We start from the raw sequence: 19,279 nt of genomic DNA, 5'->3' as shown, positions 1-19,279 counted from the left end.
TTCAAAACTCTCCCCCACGAGCTGCTGCCGGAGGTCTCGTGGCAACTGCTGCAGGTAGGTGAATTCAAAGAGCGGACAGGGCAGGTGATCACCCATGAGTAGGTATGTTACAATACTTACCTTCAGCGGCGCTGCAATTCTGCCACTGGCCGTGTGCGCGATTTTGGCGCGTTTGAGGGGGAGGTGGGGTTAAAACGCGGTATTTTTCCGACCTGGTCCTGGATTATATTTGTTGGAGTGCAAGATGTTGCTGAAGAAACTTTCCTACGGCCGTTCTGTGTGTTTTTTAAAAAAATTCGCCCAACAAGTTAATCGCTGGAGTCATTTTAAAATCAGCTCTGAAGCCGTCAATGCCGACAACAGGGCCGGATTTCATGTAGGTGACAGGTAAAAGAAAGTAGCTTATTTTTATGTATAAAAGTGTTTCTTTAGATGCATTTAATTCACATTTTAAGTTGCGAAACGGTGATTTTTTTCTCCAAAGAACCGGCAGTGTATTTGCTGCCGATATGGGGACTAAAATCACCGCAACCTCAGCGTTCCAAATGGTGACGTTCCAGAAAAACCCACAGGCAAGTTGATTTGAATGGCCATTAATTTACAGGTATTAAACATTAAATTCCTTCCATTTGGCCTATAAACCCATGACAATGAGATTTTAAAATTATGTTGTATTCTGAATTCTTGTGTTATTTGGACACTTAGGCTATTTAAATCTTGAAATGGTCTCGCCCCGCCTTACCTCTCTGAGCTGCTTCATCCCTACGCTCCTGCCCGGTGCCTCAGGTCAGCTGATCAGCTGCTCAGCTGCTCCTGGAGGTACCGAGGTCTAAGCGGAAGCTCAGAGGGGATAGAGCCTTCTCTGTTGCTGCTCCGACATTATGGAACACTCTGCCGTTGCACATCAGACAGGCCCCCTCACTGTCCATCTTCAAAACTAGTCTTAAAACCCTTTTCTATTCCTTGGCTTTTGACCCTGCATGAGACTTTGCTCCTGTTTTAGTGTTTTTATTGTTTTTACTCTCTTTTAATGTTTTTTATTGTCTTGTAATAATTTTTTTTTGTTCATGATTAGTCATGTACAGCACTTTGTTGCAACAGTGGTTGTTTTTAAAGTGCTCTATAAATAAAGTTATTATTATTAAAAATGTTAATCTATTCTTAAGAAATGGATAGATGTTTAGATCTAGTAATTGAATTTTGTAATTATGTGGATACAAAATTAATTCCGCACACTATGAACCCTAAATACCACACTAATGCGATCTCAGACCACTCCCCGTTAACTTTTGTTTTAAAACTAGAAGGAATGTCTATGAATAAATCGTTCTGGAGGTTTAACTCGCAAATTTTAAAAGACCCACAAGGGAGTATATATCTAAAAAAACAGATGGACCTATTTTTTGAGATAAATGATACACCAGATATATCCCCCACGCTATTATGGGAATCCTTCAAAGCATTTATTAGAGGAGTCATTATTTCATTTCAAGCTTATCAAAATAAAAAGAATAAGAATGAACAAAGACATTTAGAAGAACAAATAAAACAATTAGAAACAGATAATGCTAAAGATCCAACTATGGATAAACATAATAAAATCCTATTATTGAAATTCAAGCTAAATAAATTACTGTCAGAGAAAGTTATAACATTATTTCAAATCACAAAACAAGAACACTTCGAATTCGGGGATAAACCCCACAAACTTTTAGCACGCCAACTGAAAAAACGGGAAAAAGAGAATGCAATATTAAAGATTAAATCAGATAGAGGGGAATTATTAACATTACCCAAGGATATCAATAAAAGATTTGCTCAATTTTACCAGAATCTATACACATCTAAAACGTTAATAGACAATAATAAAATTTCAGAATTTCTAGATAACTGTAACCTACCACAATTAGAACTGAGGGAACAAGAGGAACTGGGAGCACAAATTACTTCTAAGGAGATAGAAGACACAATAAAAACACTAAAGAATGGAAAAACACCAGGACCAGATGGATTCAGTAATGAATTTTATAAATCTTTTTATGACATAGTTACTCCACGATTACAGAAAATGTATACATATGCTTTTGAGGAGCAAAGCTTACCTGAAACACTAGCAGAATCAACGATCATATTAATACTTAAAAAAGATAAAAATATAGAAGAACCAGGTTCATATAGAGCTATTGCTTTGTTAAATACGGATCAAAAAATAATAGCGAAAACACTAGCCAGTAGACTAAGCAGGTATGTTAGTAGATTAATAAATGAGGATCAAACAGGATTTATACCTAAGAGACATTCATTCAATAACTTGAGACGTTTGCTTAACATAATGCACTCACATAAATCTCACGACCAAGAGTTAGCTATCATCTCACTGGATGCAGAAAAAGCGTTTGATCAAGTAGAATGGGATTATATGATTAAAGTATTGCAAAAATTCCAATTGGGAGAGAACTTCATTGCATGGATAAAACTATTATATAACAAACCTACGGCTAGAATACTAACTAATAATATATTATCCTCGAAATTTGAACTATCAAGGGGCAATAGACAAGGTTGTTCATTATCTCCGCTGTTATTTGCTTTGGTAATTGAACCCCTTGCTGAAAAAATAAGAACACACCTGGATATTTACGGTTATAATACAAAATATTCAAATAACAAAATATCCCTATATGCCGATGATGTACTACTGTACATCACAAAACCACAAATTAGTATACCGAATATATTAAATTTAATTGAGGACTTTGGATCCTTTTCAGGATATAGAATAAATTGGAACAAAAGTGAAATTATGTCGATAAAACCAAAAGACTCAACACATCTCAGGAAATTCCCCTTTAAAATAGCTACAGAAAAATTCAAATATTTGGGAATTGAAATTACTAGAAATTACCAGGATATGTTTAAAGCCAATTATAATCCCCTACTTAAGAAATTAAATAATTTGATTAAATTCTGGAAAACACTTCCGATGTCCTTAATAGGCAGAATAAACGTTATAAAAATGATTTTCTTACCACAAATTCTATACCTATTTCAATCAATACCTATATATCTCCCAAAAAAGTTTTTCAAAAAATTGGACTCAGACATTACAAATTTCATATGGGATTATAAACCCCATAGAATACAAAGAACACACCTTAATAAACGAAAAGAGTGGGGGGGGTCTAGCGCTCCCTAACTTTATGTATTATAATTGGGCAGTAAATATTAAAAATATGATTCACCTGCTGGACAATTCTGCCCAGCAGGCGGACTGGATTGTAATGGAAAAAGGGGATTGCTCCCCGAGTAATATAGGAGCGATTATCCTCTCACCAATAAATCTGAATAATAAAAATTATAATAAAAACCCAATTATACATAGCACAATTAGAACATGGAAACAAATAAAACAGAATCTAAAATTAAGAAACCTATCTCTCTCAATACCAATAGCCAATAACCCATCGTTTAAACCATCAATCATAGACAAATCATTTATACATTGGGAAAGAATGGGAATCAAAACGCTCGAAGATCTGTATGAAGTGGGAAAATTACTATCATTTCAACAACTACAACTGAAATATAATTTGAAAAATAACCAATATTTTAAATATCTTCAAATTTGTGATTATTTGAAAAAATACACAAAAGACTATCATAATATGCCTTCCGACTTACTGGATGAAGCAATGAAGACAAAGGCGGAATCAGCTAACTTAATATCGTACTTATATAATATCATTTTAAACATAGAAATACCCACAACAGATGGAATTAGAAGAGACTGGGAACAAGAATTAGCTATAAAAATTTCAAAAGAGAGCTGGGATAAACATTTACTACAGGTGCATAAATGCTCGATCAATGTACGACATACGCTTATCCAATTCAAAACATTACATAGACTATACTATTCAAAAACTAAATTAAATAAAATCTTTCCCAATGTTTCACCAATCTGTGATAAATGTCTGTGTCAAGAAGCTACCATAGCGCATTCTTTTGTTTTTTGTACAAAAATCCAAAAATTCTGGCATGGAATATTTGATATTTTTTCAAAATTAATTAAAATAAAACTGGTACCAAAACCAGAATGGATCATTTTTGGGATATCGGAAGGTATCCCTGAATTAAACGTGTATCAGAAGAATTTACTCAATTACGGGCTAATAATGGGAAAAAAGCTCATACTTAAATTCTGGAAAAATGCGCCCACACCAACAATAAAAATGTGGATATCAAATATGTTTGAAACATTACATCTGGAAGAGATGAGATTCCTCTTAGCAGATAAAGCAAACCAATTCCAAAAGACGTGGTCTACGTTTATGGACCTATTACAAGCATGAGGTGCAATAGTAATTTTAAAAAATAAATAAATAAATAAATGGTATTAGGACCTGGCATTGGGAGATAAAACAACAAAAACAGACTTGGTTGGTAGTCTTTCTGCGGAGTTTAATGTTATAATAGAGCGATTGTCCTTACTTTCTTTTTCTTTCTTTTCTAGGGTCTACTTTCTTACTTTACTTCCTTCTCTAACTTCTTTTCTAAGGGGCTTTCTTTTCCCAACACTCTTCTGCACTTCACAACTCTCGCGCACCTTCTTTACTTTCCTTACTTCTATCTTTTTCTTAAAGCTTTAAAAAAAAAAATGAAGCGGTACAAAAAATGTATTAAGATATATGTGTTGTGTGTTATTGTAATTTACCGTACTTCTAATAAAAAAAAAAAAAAAAAAAAAAAAAAAAAGAATTTTGTAATTAGCTACAATTAGGTAACTAACTAATTATATGCTTTAATTTCAAGTCATCTAAGTAAGATTGTTTCATATTTGTTTCAGAATGCTTCAATCTATAATAACTGAAAATTTATTTCAGTTCTCTTAAATGTTAAGAAAGTTATGGGCTTTTAAATGTCCTCGATCACAGCTTTTGTGTTAAGTCAATGAAAAAGCAATAGGGAACAAGATGCCAATTTCTGAGTATGAAAATGGCCATAACCTTTTTAATACTGAAGATATGAAAGTGAATTAGGTGTCAAATTAAACTTCTTTTTATGCTTTATCTGATGGGATAAATTAAAGACTTGATTTTTTAAATCTCAAAATTTTGTGACATTGCTACCATGAGCGTGAGCATCTTGCTCATGAGGGCCGAGGGCATCCGGTCGCCGAGCCCACCCATGTTAAGGACCTGACAGGCGTGCTGCATTTGGCTCGGCCCGAAGACCCGGAGCAGCAGCTCCTTGAGGCCTGTGTATTTCCCCATGACCGGCGGGTCATCCAGGTAAGGAATGACCCGACCGGCCGTCTGCTGGTCAAGGGCGCTTACCACATAGTGATAGAGAGTCTCGTCAGCTGTAACGCCACGAATGTGAAATTGGGATTTGGCCTATCTAAACCAAACCCTCGGCTGTGAGGTCCAAAATGTAGGCAGCTTCAGGGAGACAGCGTTGAGTTCGGCCTCGTCGGCTTGTAGGCAGCAGCGACAGAATGCTTTATTTATTTAATTTAAATTTCCCTTCCAGGATTACACTCCTGGGTGTCTGGGGTCACCAATTGTGGCGGGGACTGGCAGGATGCCAGCCAAAAACAAGTCGGACACAAGTGTGTGCTCTAGACATGTTTATTCTTCTGCATACAGCTCCCTACTCCTCAGCTGACACGGGCGTTGCCCGGCCTTAAATAATAACCTCAGATAACGACCCCATGACTCGCACCTCCCCCACCAAGACGCCGCTCTCTAGAGCCGATGGCTCGTCGTGACCTTGGGTTGCTATCAGGTGCCGCTACATTTTTAAATGAAGTTGTAAATGTTGTCAATATGATCCTGTGAGAAGAAAAGGAAATCCAAAGGGAAAATGCCACATGAAATGCGAAAGGTCTTCAACAGGATACAACAGGATACAAATTTAGAATAGTAGCATTCAATAATAGCTGGTTACACCAGCATTTTGTGTCTATCTTCAGTGTAAACCATTATCTGCAGTTCCTTCCTTCCAATTAGTAATATCGTGGGAAATGTGCCACAGATCAGTTATTAAGATGTTGAGGCAAATGTTCAATTTGGAAAGATTTTGAGCAGTTTGAAGCTCAAAAGACATCCAATTATTATGTTTGCAAAATGTTCCTAATTACCTGGCAGGATTGGCTCACCTTTACCAGTATCCTCCCCATGGCCAATATTCCCTGCCTTGAGACTTTGTATTAATCCTGCCCAGTGGATGGGCCATATCATCTACATGTCAGTCAAAGACCAGAAACTTTGAACAAACAGTGTATTCCAAGACCTGTTCCAGTAAGAGATTTTTAGGAAGAAAAATAAAATGATTCAGTATCTGTTTAAGGTCATCTTGAAAACTTGTAACATTCTCAGTGACATATGAATCATGGCCCATGTCATTCAAAATGGAGAAGGACCATCTAGTATCACCCATGAGCGTGATCATCAGTACCTTCATGATGGGATAAAAATATAGTATACACAAATATCTAAAAGAATGGGCAACTTTCCACGCACCTGCTCCACCAGGGAATGCAGTCTGCACATCCTGCAAGCCACTTATTACCCCAACAGTAGAGTGGAAGCAATCACCCTCAAGCTTCAGACACTGCCTAAGAAGAGCATACGCTTGTTCTGAATATCTAAGCAGATGAAACAAGCAATCTGAGTTAAAGGAAACGTTTTTACAAATATTAAAAATGGGAAAAATACATGTTACAGCTGTTGGATTGACAGTACATGTTGGCTGATGGATGAAAAGAGCTTAATTGTTAGGAAAAAATAATAAGGGAAATAGTAACTAACTGAAAAATGTGTAAACACAAAATGAATGCAATCTTGCTTTATACAATCTGATCAGAAATAAAGATTGGAATTCTATGAATACCTTCCGAGGTTAGACAAAAAGCAACATTTAAGAAAAGATGGTAATGAAGACATGGGAAATGTCCATTGTTGTCCTTCAGCTGGCCCCAGAGTTTATAAAGTGTTAACCATAATCTTGCTTCAAATAATTCTACTGACAATTAGTCTGTTCCAAATTGCAACTGCCAATATACGGTAATTAATTCTGAATATTTTTTTGATCCTTGTATGCTCGAGGCCAAGAGAATATTACAAAAGGTGATTTCCTTAAAGTATGAATGAATCCTTTTGTGTCCTTGTAATGTCCAATGAAAATCTAATTGATGTAAAAATAATATTCCATTGCTAACTTCTTAAACCCTGCAAGATTTAATGCTTGCTATTAAATCTGTCATTAAATATTTTAATTGCAGTCCTTAAATGAAGAAAAAGAAATGCAAATACAATATCACGAAGAGGAGTTAACAAACCTGCACCATAAGCATGAAGAGGAAATCAAATATCTAAAGGAAAGCTTTAAGAAGAATATGGAGGAGTTATCTGAAAAAAATCAGGCAGCATTAGAATCTGTTCAAGGAACAAGTGAAAGAGAAAAACAAAAATTGCAAATGGTAGGTGCAAATTATCGTCCCAGAATTTTGAATCAGTGGCATGTAGCACTGGCATCTGTGACAAGTATCAATTTTTTTTTCTCAGCTGCCATTATCAGCATATGCTACCGTACTAAATGTTGTAATGTGGCAGATAAGGATCAGGAAGGAAGGGGATGTGAGATGGGGACGGTTGCCAAAATGATCAATATCCATGAAATAACTAGGAAAAACACAAATAGCAAGCTAATCCACAGTCCTTCCCTCGACAGATGACAAGCATGGCAACATTTTTGGAATATCTTCTTTAAAAAAAACACTGGGGTGTCATCTGCAAACTTGTAAATTGAGATGGATTGGTATTTGGCTGCACGGTCATAAGTGTATTAGTCGCGGGCTGAGAACGCAACCTTGCAGGGCACCAGTGTTGAGGAGCATCGTGGAGGATGAATTGTTACCTATCCTCACTGATTGGGGTCATCAGGAAGTTGAGGATCCAGTTGCAGAGGGTAGTGCTTACTCCATGAGTTTGAATATGAGTTTGGTTGGGATCATTCTATTGAAAGCAGAACTGTAGTCTGTTTTATTAGCTTGAGCAGGAATTCCCTATTTCATTGAAATTCCACAGCTTTTACTCAGCAAGCTACAGCCACCAAGGTATTATTGTATCTGGATGCTGGAAAAGTATAGACACATGGAAATAAAATACCAGTGATTAGTTGATAAATGCATGCAATTTGGCAATATTTAGTTAGAAGATTGGAATTAAACATTTATTTGCATATGCCAATTATTTTATTCTCTGGAGCAAAAATAGATTAAAATGTAGAACTGTTTGTGTAGGAGCAATTTGAGGTTACGTTTCTTGTTAAAATGTCAGATGAATTGGTCGTGGACAGCCAGAAAGGAATTGTTATCATTGCTTTGTTCTTCGCACTTCCCTACTAGCATCTCTTCCTTATATTCAGTGCCCTCTTCACATTCATCATCCTCTTTTAGTATCTTCGACCTGATTATATCTACCTCCTCCTCCTGCCCTCCTTCCACTTAGCTAAGTATCTTCCACAAACCTGGTTATGCAGCACTTCAGCTCCTTGGATGAACACTCAGTATGGCAAATATGTGCAGTGCAATGCAGATCACAAATCTTGATTGTTACTTGTAAAGCAAATTCAGGACGTGCAAAAAGGTCAGTGCAATCTCAGAAATGTTTTGTCTTTTTACCAGCAGATAACACCATTAGTTTTGTTTGCTTTTTGGCAATGGCTCAAATACAGATGGCATCATGCCGTTGTTCAAAAATGTTGTGGTAGCTGCCAAATTATCAGGCGTTATTCCACATGATGTGCATTGTATGATTGCATATCACCAATTAACATTCCAAAGCAGCATGTGTCAGTTAGTGGTACGAAGCACTCCAGGGAAGCTTGTAGTTCTGATTAAGCCATGTATTTTTACTACTTGTGACTTTCTGCCAAAAGAAAATTAAACATACTTAGTCGCTTGGAATGGTGTTTCATGTAAAAATACGACAGAACTGAGAGATTTTGCAAATATCTATATCTCTCATTTCCCTTATCCCTAACCAGTCTGAAGAAGGGGCTCGATCCGATACGTCACCCATTCCTTCACTCCAGAGAAGTCCCGCTGAGTTACTCCAGCTTTTTGTGTCTATCTCTAAAATATTAACATTAGTCTCATCTATTCCTTCCTACGCTCACACACCCCTCTGGACCCCATTACCACAATCAACAATGCAGAGATGGCAGTAGAAGATCTGGGCATTTCTCTAAACAAATTTCAGCATTAATATAATGTCATAAGCGATAGGAGCAGAATTGGGCCGTTCGGTCCATCAAGTCTGTTCCTTCATTCAATCATGGCTGATCTATCTCTTCCTCCTAACCCCTTTCTCCTGCCTTCTCCCCATAACCCCTGACATCCGTACTAATCAAGAATCCATCTATCTCTGCCTTAAAAATATCCATTGACTTGGCCTCCACAGCCTCTGTGGCAAATAATTCCTCAGATTCACCACCCTCTGACTAAATAAATTCCTCCTCATCTCCTTCCTAAAGGAACGTCCTTTATTTCTGAGGCTATGACCTCCAGTCCTAGACTCTCCCACGAGTGGAAACATCCTCTCCACATCCACTCTATCCAAGCCTTTCACTATTCGGTAAGTTCAATGAAACTCATCTTTTCATCTTTCTAAACTCCAGCGAGTACAGGCCCAGTGTCGTCAAATGCTCATCATATGTTAACCCACTCATTCCTAGGATCATTCTTGTAAACCTCCTCTGGATCCTCTCCAGAGCCAGTACATCCTTCCTCGGATATGGTGCCAAAATTGCTTATAATACTCCAAATGCGGCCTGACCAAGGCCTTATAGAGCCTCAGCATTACATCCCTGTTTTTGTATGCTGGCCCTCTTGAAATAAATGCTAGAACTATCTTGAAATATCTAGCTTAAAGTTAATGTAATATGGCCAAATTAGGACTATATTTTACATTCCTATGTTGGCCAAATAAAAGCTTGAGAATGTCAAAGGTTGCTGCCCTGGTGTTCCCTGAAATTATTTTTTTTGAAATTTCATGACTGGAAGAACATTTTGTGCACAAAATAATGGGTTAATTTGTTTGTATTAATTCATTTAAGAGCCTTATTCTCTGTACCTAACTTTCTATTTTAAGGAAATAGATCAAAGTCTTGCGAAAGATCGGCTGCGAATGGAAGAGGAGAAAAATCAGTACCAACGACAAATAGAAAACATACAGGAAGAGTTGACTGCTAAGTTAAACACAGCGAATCAAGAGGCAAGAGAAATTGCTAATCTTAGATTTGATCTTTTTTTGGAAATTCTTCTCTCAAAGTACTAAGCATTCTGAAAATACAGTTTTCAAAGGGTAGACATCCTGATAGTTTGGCATCTATCTCGCAAGTTGGGTCATGACCGACCTTCTTAAATGAAGGAACAACATTAGCTACTCATGGGCCCCAACTATGCCTGCCTCTTTGTCAGGTACGTCGAACAATCCTTGTTCGAGGCGTACCAGGGCCCCATTCCCGACCTCTACCTCCGCTACATCGACGATTGCTTTGGTGCTACCTCCTGCACCCACACACAACTGACTGACTTCATCTGCTTCACCACTAACTTCCATCCGGCACTCAAATACACCTGGACCATTTCCAACACTTCCCTACCATATCTTGACCTCACTATCTCCATCGCCGGAGATAGACTTCTGACCGACATCCACTATAAACCCACTGGCTCCCATGGCTATCTAGACTACACTTCTTCCCACCCTGCTTCCTGTAAGGACTCCATCCCCTACTCCCAATTCCTCCGTCTACGCCGCATCTGCTCCCAGGATGAGGCGTTCCACACCAGGGCATCGGAAATGTCCTCATTCTTCAGGGAACGGGGATTCCCCTCCCCTATAGATGAGACTCTCACCAGGGTCTCTTCCATACCCCGTAACACTGCTCTCTCTCCCCATCCCCCCCACTCGTAACAAGGGCAGAGTCCCCCTAGTCCTCACCTTTCACCCCACTAGCCGTCACATACAACAAATAGTCCTCCGTCATTTTCGCCACCTCCAACGTGACCCCACCACTTGCCACATCTTCCCATCTCCCCCCCTGTCAGCTTTCTGCAAAGACCGCTCCCTCCGTAACTCCCTGGTCAATTCTTCCCTTCCATCCCGCACCACCCCCTCCCCGGGCACTTTCCCTTGCAACCGCAAGAGATGCTACACTTGTCGCTTTACCTCCCCCCTCGACTCCATTCAAGGACCCAAGCAGTCGTTCCAGGTGCGACAGAGTTTCACCTGCATCTCCTCCAACCTCATCTATTGCATCCGCTGCTCTAGATGTCAGCTGATCTACATCGGTGAGACCAAGCGTAGGCTTGGCGATCGTTTCGCCGAACACCTCCGCTCCGTCCGCATTAACCAACCTGATCTCTTGGTGGCTCAGCACTTCAACCTCCCCTCCCATTCCAACTCCGTCCTCTCTGTCCTGGGCCTCCTCCATGGCCAGAGTGAGCACCACCGGAAATTGGAGGAGCAGCACCTCATATTCCGCTTGGGCAGTCTGCACCCTAGCGGCATAAACATTGGATTCTCCAATTTCCGGTAGCCCTTGCTGTCTCCTCCCCTTCTCAGCTCCCACTCAGCCCTCAGCCCTCGGACTCCTCCTCTTCCTTTCTCCTTTCTTCTCCCCCCCCCCCCCCCCCCCTCCCATCCTACATCAATCTGAAGAAGGGTTTCGGCCCGAAACGTTGCCTATTTCCTTCGCTCCATAGATGCTGCTGCACCCGCTGAGTTTCTCAAGCACTTTTGTCAACATTAGCTACTCTCCAGTTCTCCAGGACCTTGCCTGAGGCTAGAGAGGACACAAAAATCATCATCAAGGTTCACACAGTCTCCTCTTTTGCCTCTCTCACTAACTGATCAGGTCCTGGAAATGTATCCACATTATGCTCTTCAAGAGTCCCAATACCTCTTCCTCCTTAATCTTAAACTGCCCATGCTTCTCCACACTGATCTTGCTGTCATCCATGTCTTAGTGAAAATAAATGCAAAGTAATTATTTAATACCTCACCGACATCTGCAGACTCCAACCACAAATTCCTTCCTTTTGCCTTGAGTACTTACCTTTTCCATGGTTATCCTCTTTTTTTTAAGTATAAAAAGCTTTGAGATTTTCTTTAATCTGACTCAAAAAGCCACTTTGTGGCCCACTTTGGCCCATTTAATTGACTGCATGAGTTATTTCCGGCTTTCTTTTTATTCCTCAAACGCTTTGTCTGATCCCATGGTCTTAAACCTTACTTGTGCTTCCTTTTTCTCTCTGACCAAATTTACAACCTTTTTGCACATCCAAAATTCCCTGATTTTGCCATCCTTATCCGTCCTCCTTCCTGGAACATGCTGCTCTTCAACCGATCATCCGGCCTTTAAATGTCTCCCACATGTCAGATGTGGCCTTGCCAAATAACAACTGCTTCCTGTGTACCCTCACAAGCTCCTGCATAATAACGTAATTGCCTTCATCCAATTTAGTACCTTCCCGCAAGGTCCAGCCTTCTCCCAATTCAAACCAATCTTAAAACTTATGAAGTTATGCTCACCTGGCCAGACTCATTTCACAACACAAGATCTAGTACATCCCCTTCTCAGCTTAGATTATCCACATAGTTTCAAGAAACAGTACAGGCGGCACAATGGCGCAGCGGAAGAGTTCCTACCTTACAGCGCCAGAGACCTGGGTTCGATCCTGACTACGGGTGTTGTCTGTATGGAGTTTGTATGTTCGCCCCGTGACCGCGTGGGTTTTCTCCGAGATCTTCAGTTTCCTCCCACACTCCAAAGATGTACATGTTTGTAGGTTAATTGGCGTCGTATAATTGTAAAATTGTCCCTAGTGTGTGTAGGATTATGTTAATGTGCGGGGATCGCTGGTCGGTTGGCCGGAGGGCCTATTTCCGTGCTGTCTCTTAAAAAAAAAAAAGTAAACCCTTTTGGATACACCTGACAAACTGTCCCATCAACGGTTTTGGCACTGAGCAAGTCCAGTCAGTAGTGGGGAAGTTAATGTCGCTCACTAAGGACAGCCCTGTTGCTTTGGCATCTGTCAATAATCTGTCTACACATCTGTTGCTCTATCTAATGCCTGCCATTGGGGGACATCGTACAATCTCATTAGAGTGCTTGTTATCTGGGGATGACATATAACTAAGAGTAGCACAGTGGTGCAGCTAGCAGAGCCACTGCCTCGAACAAGTGACCTGGGTTTGATCCTGTTCTTGCATTATGTCTGTGTGGAGTTTGTTCGTTCTCCCTGTGCACACGTGGCTTTCCTCCAGGTGCTCCAATTTCCTCCCACATCCCAAAGACATGTCAGTTTATAGGTTATATGCCTCTAAAATTGCCCATAATATGTTGGAAGTGGATGAGAAAGTGGGATACCATAAAACTGGTGTGAACTAGTGGTCAATGGACTTAGAAACATAGAAAAATAGGTGCAGGAGTAGGCCATTCGGCCCTTCGAGCAAGCACCACCATTCAATATGATCATGGCTGATCATCTAAAATCAGTACCCCGTTCCTGCTTTTTCCCCATATCCCTTGATTCCTTTAGTCATAAGAGCTAAATCTAAGTCTCTCTTGAAAACATTCAGTGAATTGCTCCCCCCACTGCCTTCTGAGCCTGAGAATTCCACAGATTCACAACTCACTGGGTGAAAAAGTTTTTTTCTCATCTCAGATTCGGCTGGTGGCTGATGGCATGGGGCGAGAGGAAACGGGGGGAGAAGAGAGCGTGGAGCCAGGTGATAGGCGGGGAAAGAAATGGGGTAAAATATGCCCAAGATCAGTCTAGACAGGTATGCATCAAGTGAGGGGGGAAAGAGGGTGCAGACTGTGGACTTCGGTCCTTGTGTGTTGGATGCCACAGTGTGGGGGAGGGGGTAAGGAACGTAAATTCAGGCCCCCTCCCCACCGTGCCTCTCCGCACCACATGGAGTTCACAACACACAATCCCCCCCCACCCTCCTCCCAACTGACCAGCCCCTTATCCCAACTCCCTCCCAACTGACTGCCTCCCTTCCCAGTTTACCAGCCTCTCACCCCTTCCACTAACATACTCCCCCCTTTCCCCAAGCTCATCCTAAACTCCCCCATTGACTCCTCTAACCGACACCTCACCATCCAACCCCTCACCCTCAACCCCCTCTACTAACTAACTCCCCTTTCCCCCTAAATGTCCCCTCCTACAGCCACCTCCTCTTAAACCGATTACCCCACCGTCCTGAATCTGACATATATAATTTAGGCTAGGAAGACAAGCTCTGCACTTCTAATTCTAATGTCTCAGCATCCCTGAATTTAATTGTTTCAATAATTGATGTTTTTAATTACCGAGATCTTAATTTCTGAACATTTCCGTTACCCCTTCCTCTTAATCTGTTAATCAGATCAGCCATGATCATATTGAATGGCGGTGCAGGCTCGAAGGGCCGAATGGCCTACTCCTGCACCGATTTTCTATGTTTCTATGTTAAAATCTACCTTGTTAACCAAATTTTTACTTGCCTACCGTATGCGACTCATTGTCAGCTTTTTTAATTTGATAATACACCTTAAGATTTTTTTCTCATGATATAGATGCTGTGTAAATGGAAGAAACAAATATAAAAAGCACTAATAGTCTTGACATTAATGAAAAATGAACCTCTTTCACCAGGTGTGCCGTTTACAGGAGCTTGTGAAAAAGAGTGAACATGGCTTAGGATCAGCAGAAGGGCATATTTCCAGCTTGGAGGATGCTCAGAAAAAACTGAAAGAAGAACTGGATCATACCAGGATTAAACTGAGGGAGACAAGTGATTCATTTTCTTCTGTGCAGGTATCAATGCCTTATCAATATGTTTAATATAGCTTTATTCAATGTTCCAAATAATCATCTGGAATTAAGATAGACACAAAATGCTGGAGTAACTCAGCAGGACAGCAGCATCTCCGGATAGAAGGAATGGGTGATGTTTCGGGTTGAGATCCTTCTTCCCGTCTGAAGAAGGGTCGCGATCCGAAACATCCCCAACTCCTATCCAGTGATGCTGCCTGTCCCGCTTAGTTACTCCAGCATTTTTGTCTATCTTCAGTTTAAACCATCATCTGTAGTTCCTTCCTACTCATTTTTTTTGACAGGATAGGATAGGATATAACTAGAACATAAAATCATTACAGCTTGATGATGACCATTTGGCCCTGATTTGTAGAGCAATCCAAACTTTCCTTTTAGCCCACTCATCTTGCAACCCAGCCAATTATTTTCCCATGTTTACCCATATTTCGTCCGATTCCCTTTTGAAAATTGCTTAACTGTGTTACAAGACTAATTTGTCAAAGATTTTGTGTTAGCTCAAAAGCTATAGTGATGTGATCTGTGCATGGTAAACAGATCAATTATAGCATATTTGTTTAAAATTGTCATAAATTGGGAGGTCCAAAATGGTCAGATTTTGCCGAATGTAGCCTTTTGATTACGTTTCCCATTGTCTCAACTTTCTAGGCTTGAATCTGCTTGTTAATCTTGCTGATTAAAACCATTCTGGAGAGCATGGAAGCCCAAGATGGCACAATGCATTATCAGCTGATTGTTGGGGCCAAAAACCCCTTTTGAAACTCTAATAGATGTCAACACAACATCACCGATCACCATCTCTTAAAGTAGTTAACATTTTTCAATGTCAGTCTCTGACATTCAGAAATATATTTTTAGTTTAGTTTAGAGATACAGCGTGGAAACAGGCCCTTCTGGCCAACGGGTACATGCCGATCAGTGATCCCCGCATATTAACACTATCCTACACACACTCAGGACACTTTTTACATTTACCAAGCCAATTAATCTACATATCTGTAGGTCTTTGGAGTGTGTGAGGAAACCGAAGAAACCGTTCTCGAAGAAAACTCACGCAGGTCACGGGGAAAACTGTGCCTAGTTATTCTAAATGAAATACATTGTTAAGAATGTTAAATTTGAGTGTTTTTAGCTGTATAAATAACTCACTAATTAAAGCATAAGAGAAGATGCATAGAGTCTCTTGCCCAGAGTAGGTAAATTGAGGACTAAAGGACATAGGTTTAAGGTGAAGGGGAAAAGATTTAATAGGAATCTGAGGGGTAACTTTTTCACACAAAGGGTGGTGGGTGTATGGAACAAGCTGCCAGAGGAGGTAGTTTAAGCATGGAATATCCCAACATTTAAGAAACAGTTGGACAGGTACAGTACATAGATAGGACAGGTTTGGAGGGATACACACCAAAAGGGGGCAGGTGGGACTAGTGTAGCTGGGACATGTTGGCCGATGTAGGCAAGTTGGGACGAAGGGCCTGTTTCCACACTGTATCACTCTAAGATTCTATCACCCTGATATTCCGGAAGTGGCGGTGCTGTTAACAGCTGCGGCTCGCCTGCAGTCCGTCTGTCTTTACTTTTTTCTGTTGTTTTTTTTGTCTTGTTTTGGTTAAGTTTTAGTTTGTTGGGTTGTGTTAGAGGGGGTGAAACATGTTCTCTGTCTCTTCCTTCGGGGGAATGCAACTTTTTCGTGTCGTATCCCCCTTCTCTGCCTCCGTCTGCGCTGAGGCCTAATGGCGGAGCTGGCGGCCGACCCCGAGGCTCCGGCCGACCTGCGACCGACCCCGAGGCTCCGGAGGCAGAGCCAGCCAGGACTTACCAACGAGAGGCTGGCCGTCTTCGGGGCTAAGGCAGCGGTGGCCCGACTTGCTGGTGCAGCGTTCTGGCTTTTGGCGGCGGCCTGGAGCTGAGACTGCTGGACCCGGAGCTGGGGCAGCGGCCTGGAGCTGAGGCGGCTGCCCGGAGCGGAGACTGCGGGACCTGGAACGGCGACTGCGGGACCCGGAGCTGGGGCGGCAGCCCGGAGCGGAGACTGCGGGACCCGGAGCTGGGGCAGCGGCCCGGAGCGGAGACTGCGGGACCCGGAGCTGGGGCGGCGGCCTGGAGCGGAGACTACGGGACCCGGAGCTGGGGCAGCGGCCCGGAGCAGAGACTGCGGGACCTGGAGCTAGGGCGGCGGCCTGGAGCGGAGACTGCGGGACCTGGAGCTGGGGCGGCGGCCTGGAGCGGGGGCGGCGGCCCGGAGCTGATGCTGTGGCAGGCTGTCTCGGAGCGGAGACGGCGTTCCGGCTTTCGGCGGCGGCGACATCACCACGGAGGTCCGCTGGACTGGAGAGCGGCATCTTCGGCCTGGATCGATCGCCTCAGCGCAGAGGGACAACAAGGAGGGAAGAGACGGAGACTAAGACTTTGCCTCCATCACAGTGAGGATGTGCTTGGTGAATTCACTGTGGTGGATGTTTAATTTGTGTTTATTGTATGTTTTGTTATTATTGATTCTGTGTATGACTGCAGGCAACATAATTTCTTTCAGACCGAAAGGTCTGAATGACAATAAAGGATCTATCTATCTATTAAAGTACCTTATTTACATTTTTCTTCCACACAGTGCAGTTGTCATTTTTACAATCTGTCGTACTGCAGGGTCATGAGTAGATTTTCTAGTTTAGTTACTGGAGAAATTAACCGTTGGGCTTAATTTGAAATCCAACAGTGAGGTACAACCAGAGTAGTGACATCACATCTCAGTCAGCAAGATAGGGATTTGCATATTAGTTAAAAACCTAAAAACATTCAAACATTTTTTTAAATCCTATAAAATATGATTTCAGTAGTTGGGGGACAAGAGAAATCGATCATTAACAGGAAAGAATAATGTAACATGCTGGACATTGGTTGTGCTTGATCTCAAAAAATATTATTTAACTTAATCAATTTTCTTTAATGGATAAGTAATGGCAACATTTATAATTTAAAGAAACTGGAAGGAATGTGATCACTAGGTTGCCATTTTTTATGAAGCATTTTTAATTGTATGTGAATGACATTATTAGCTATGACGTTCTGACATCACAATGATCCCTCTTTGACTATTCACTTAAATATGTTGCTCAGACCGTATGGTGTTTGTCAGCTTTCAAAGAAGGAAGAATGTGATGGGGTATCTGTTTGATAACAGGTATTTTAACTATAGAGATTAATTGGTAGTGTTAAACATGATATCTACTTCTCAAATAACTGAAGATTTTGGTTTACAGAAGATATGATCTCTCCCATGAAGTAAGGTAAAAATGTTGTACTAAATTCATATAATAACAATTCTCTTTTTTCACTGATTCAAATAAATAATTACATTAGAATATATGTATTTGAGCTCTTGTTTATTGCAACACTAAGAGTAATTTATTTGCATATGATAGGGAGAAATGGAACAACAAAGGCAGAACTGTGAGACCCAACTAACTCTGGCTAAAGAAGAAGAGAGGTTCAAATTGGAAAAATTGGAGAAAGAACTGGAACAAAAATGGAAAACAGTTGTGAGGTAGGAAAATTGCCACTGGGACAATTGCCAAATGTAAACCTAAGCAGATTTCCTGGACTTGTAGGTAAAGGCCACATGCTTGCATTAACAATAAATCTGAGCTCTTTTTAAGAGTTTGTTTAGGTGCTATAATATGTTAAACACTGAATTATCATCACTGCCCCAAAGATAGATATGTAGGACTTACAGGTAATAATATTAAGGGTAGTCAGGAGTAAATGTGTGTAGCTTCATGATTTATCAGAGTAGGAAATGTTGGCCTATATTGTATTTCCTTTTCCATTTGTCATGTCATTAAAATAATTTCACACAACATCCACAGTTACAAGTGATAGTCAGCCCATTGAGAATTCCACTCACAGAATCTTCCATTGGATATTGGAGCTTGTTGTGAGTCCAGAACAAGTCTCATTCATTGACCCCCCCCCCCCCCCCCTACAAGAAGCACTACTCAAAACTTCTAAAAACAATTTAGTAACTCTTGTGATATTATGCTGTAATATTACCATTGCATTTGTTAAGAGATATTGAAAGGTAGGTAAGTAAATGTTCCATACACAAGATCTGTACATCTTAAAGTGAATGCAGTTCAAACATTAAAGGAGCAAGGAATGGTGACTCACAAGGTCAAGTCGAATATGTAAAGAGAAACAGAGATAATGTTTTGGGTTAGACCGGAGTAATGCTGGAGTAACTCATCGGGACAGGCAGCATCTTTGGAGAGAAGGAATGGGAAACATTTCGGGTCGAGACCCTTCTTCAGACTGATGTTTTGGGTTGTTAATATTTCATCATAAGAAAAGTTAGATATCAAGCATTTTTAAGTGTCAGACAATGGAATA

General features: G+C 40.9%; 1 protein-coding gene across 5 annotated transcripts in view; it reads left to right on the top strand.

Annotated features, from left to right (window-relative positions):
* Window positions 1-19,279, top strand: part of fam184a (family with sequence similarity 184 member A) — a 146,051-nt gene that overhangs the window by 68,264 nt on the left and 58,508 nt on the right. For all 5 annotated transcript variants that reach the window (XM_033021181.1, XM_033021178.1, XM_033021182.1 and 2 more), the window contains exons 5-8: window positions 7,286-7,483; window positions 10,158-10,280; window positions 14,720-14,881; window positions 18,316-18,437. In XM_033021181.1, the coding sequence (XP_032877072.1) occupies window positions 7,286-7,483; window positions 10,158-10,280; window positions 14,720-14,881; window positions 18,316-18,437 (605 nt within the window). The remainder of the gene's footprint in view (window positions 1-7,285; window positions 7,484-10,157; window positions 10,281-14,719; window positions 14,882-18,315; window positions 18,438-19,279) is intronic.

The sequence above is a fragment of the Amblyraja radiata genome, chromosome 5 (genome assembly GCF_010909765.2).
Source record: "Amblyraja radiata isolate CabotCenter1 chromosome 5, sAmbRad1.1.pri, whole genome shotgun sequence".
NCBI lineage: Eukaryota > Metazoa > Chordata > Chondrichthyes > Rajiformes > Rajidae > Amblyraja > Amblyraja radiata.
Note: the sequence above shows the minus strand (reverse complement) of the source record. Positions and strands in the feature narration are given on the sequence as shown.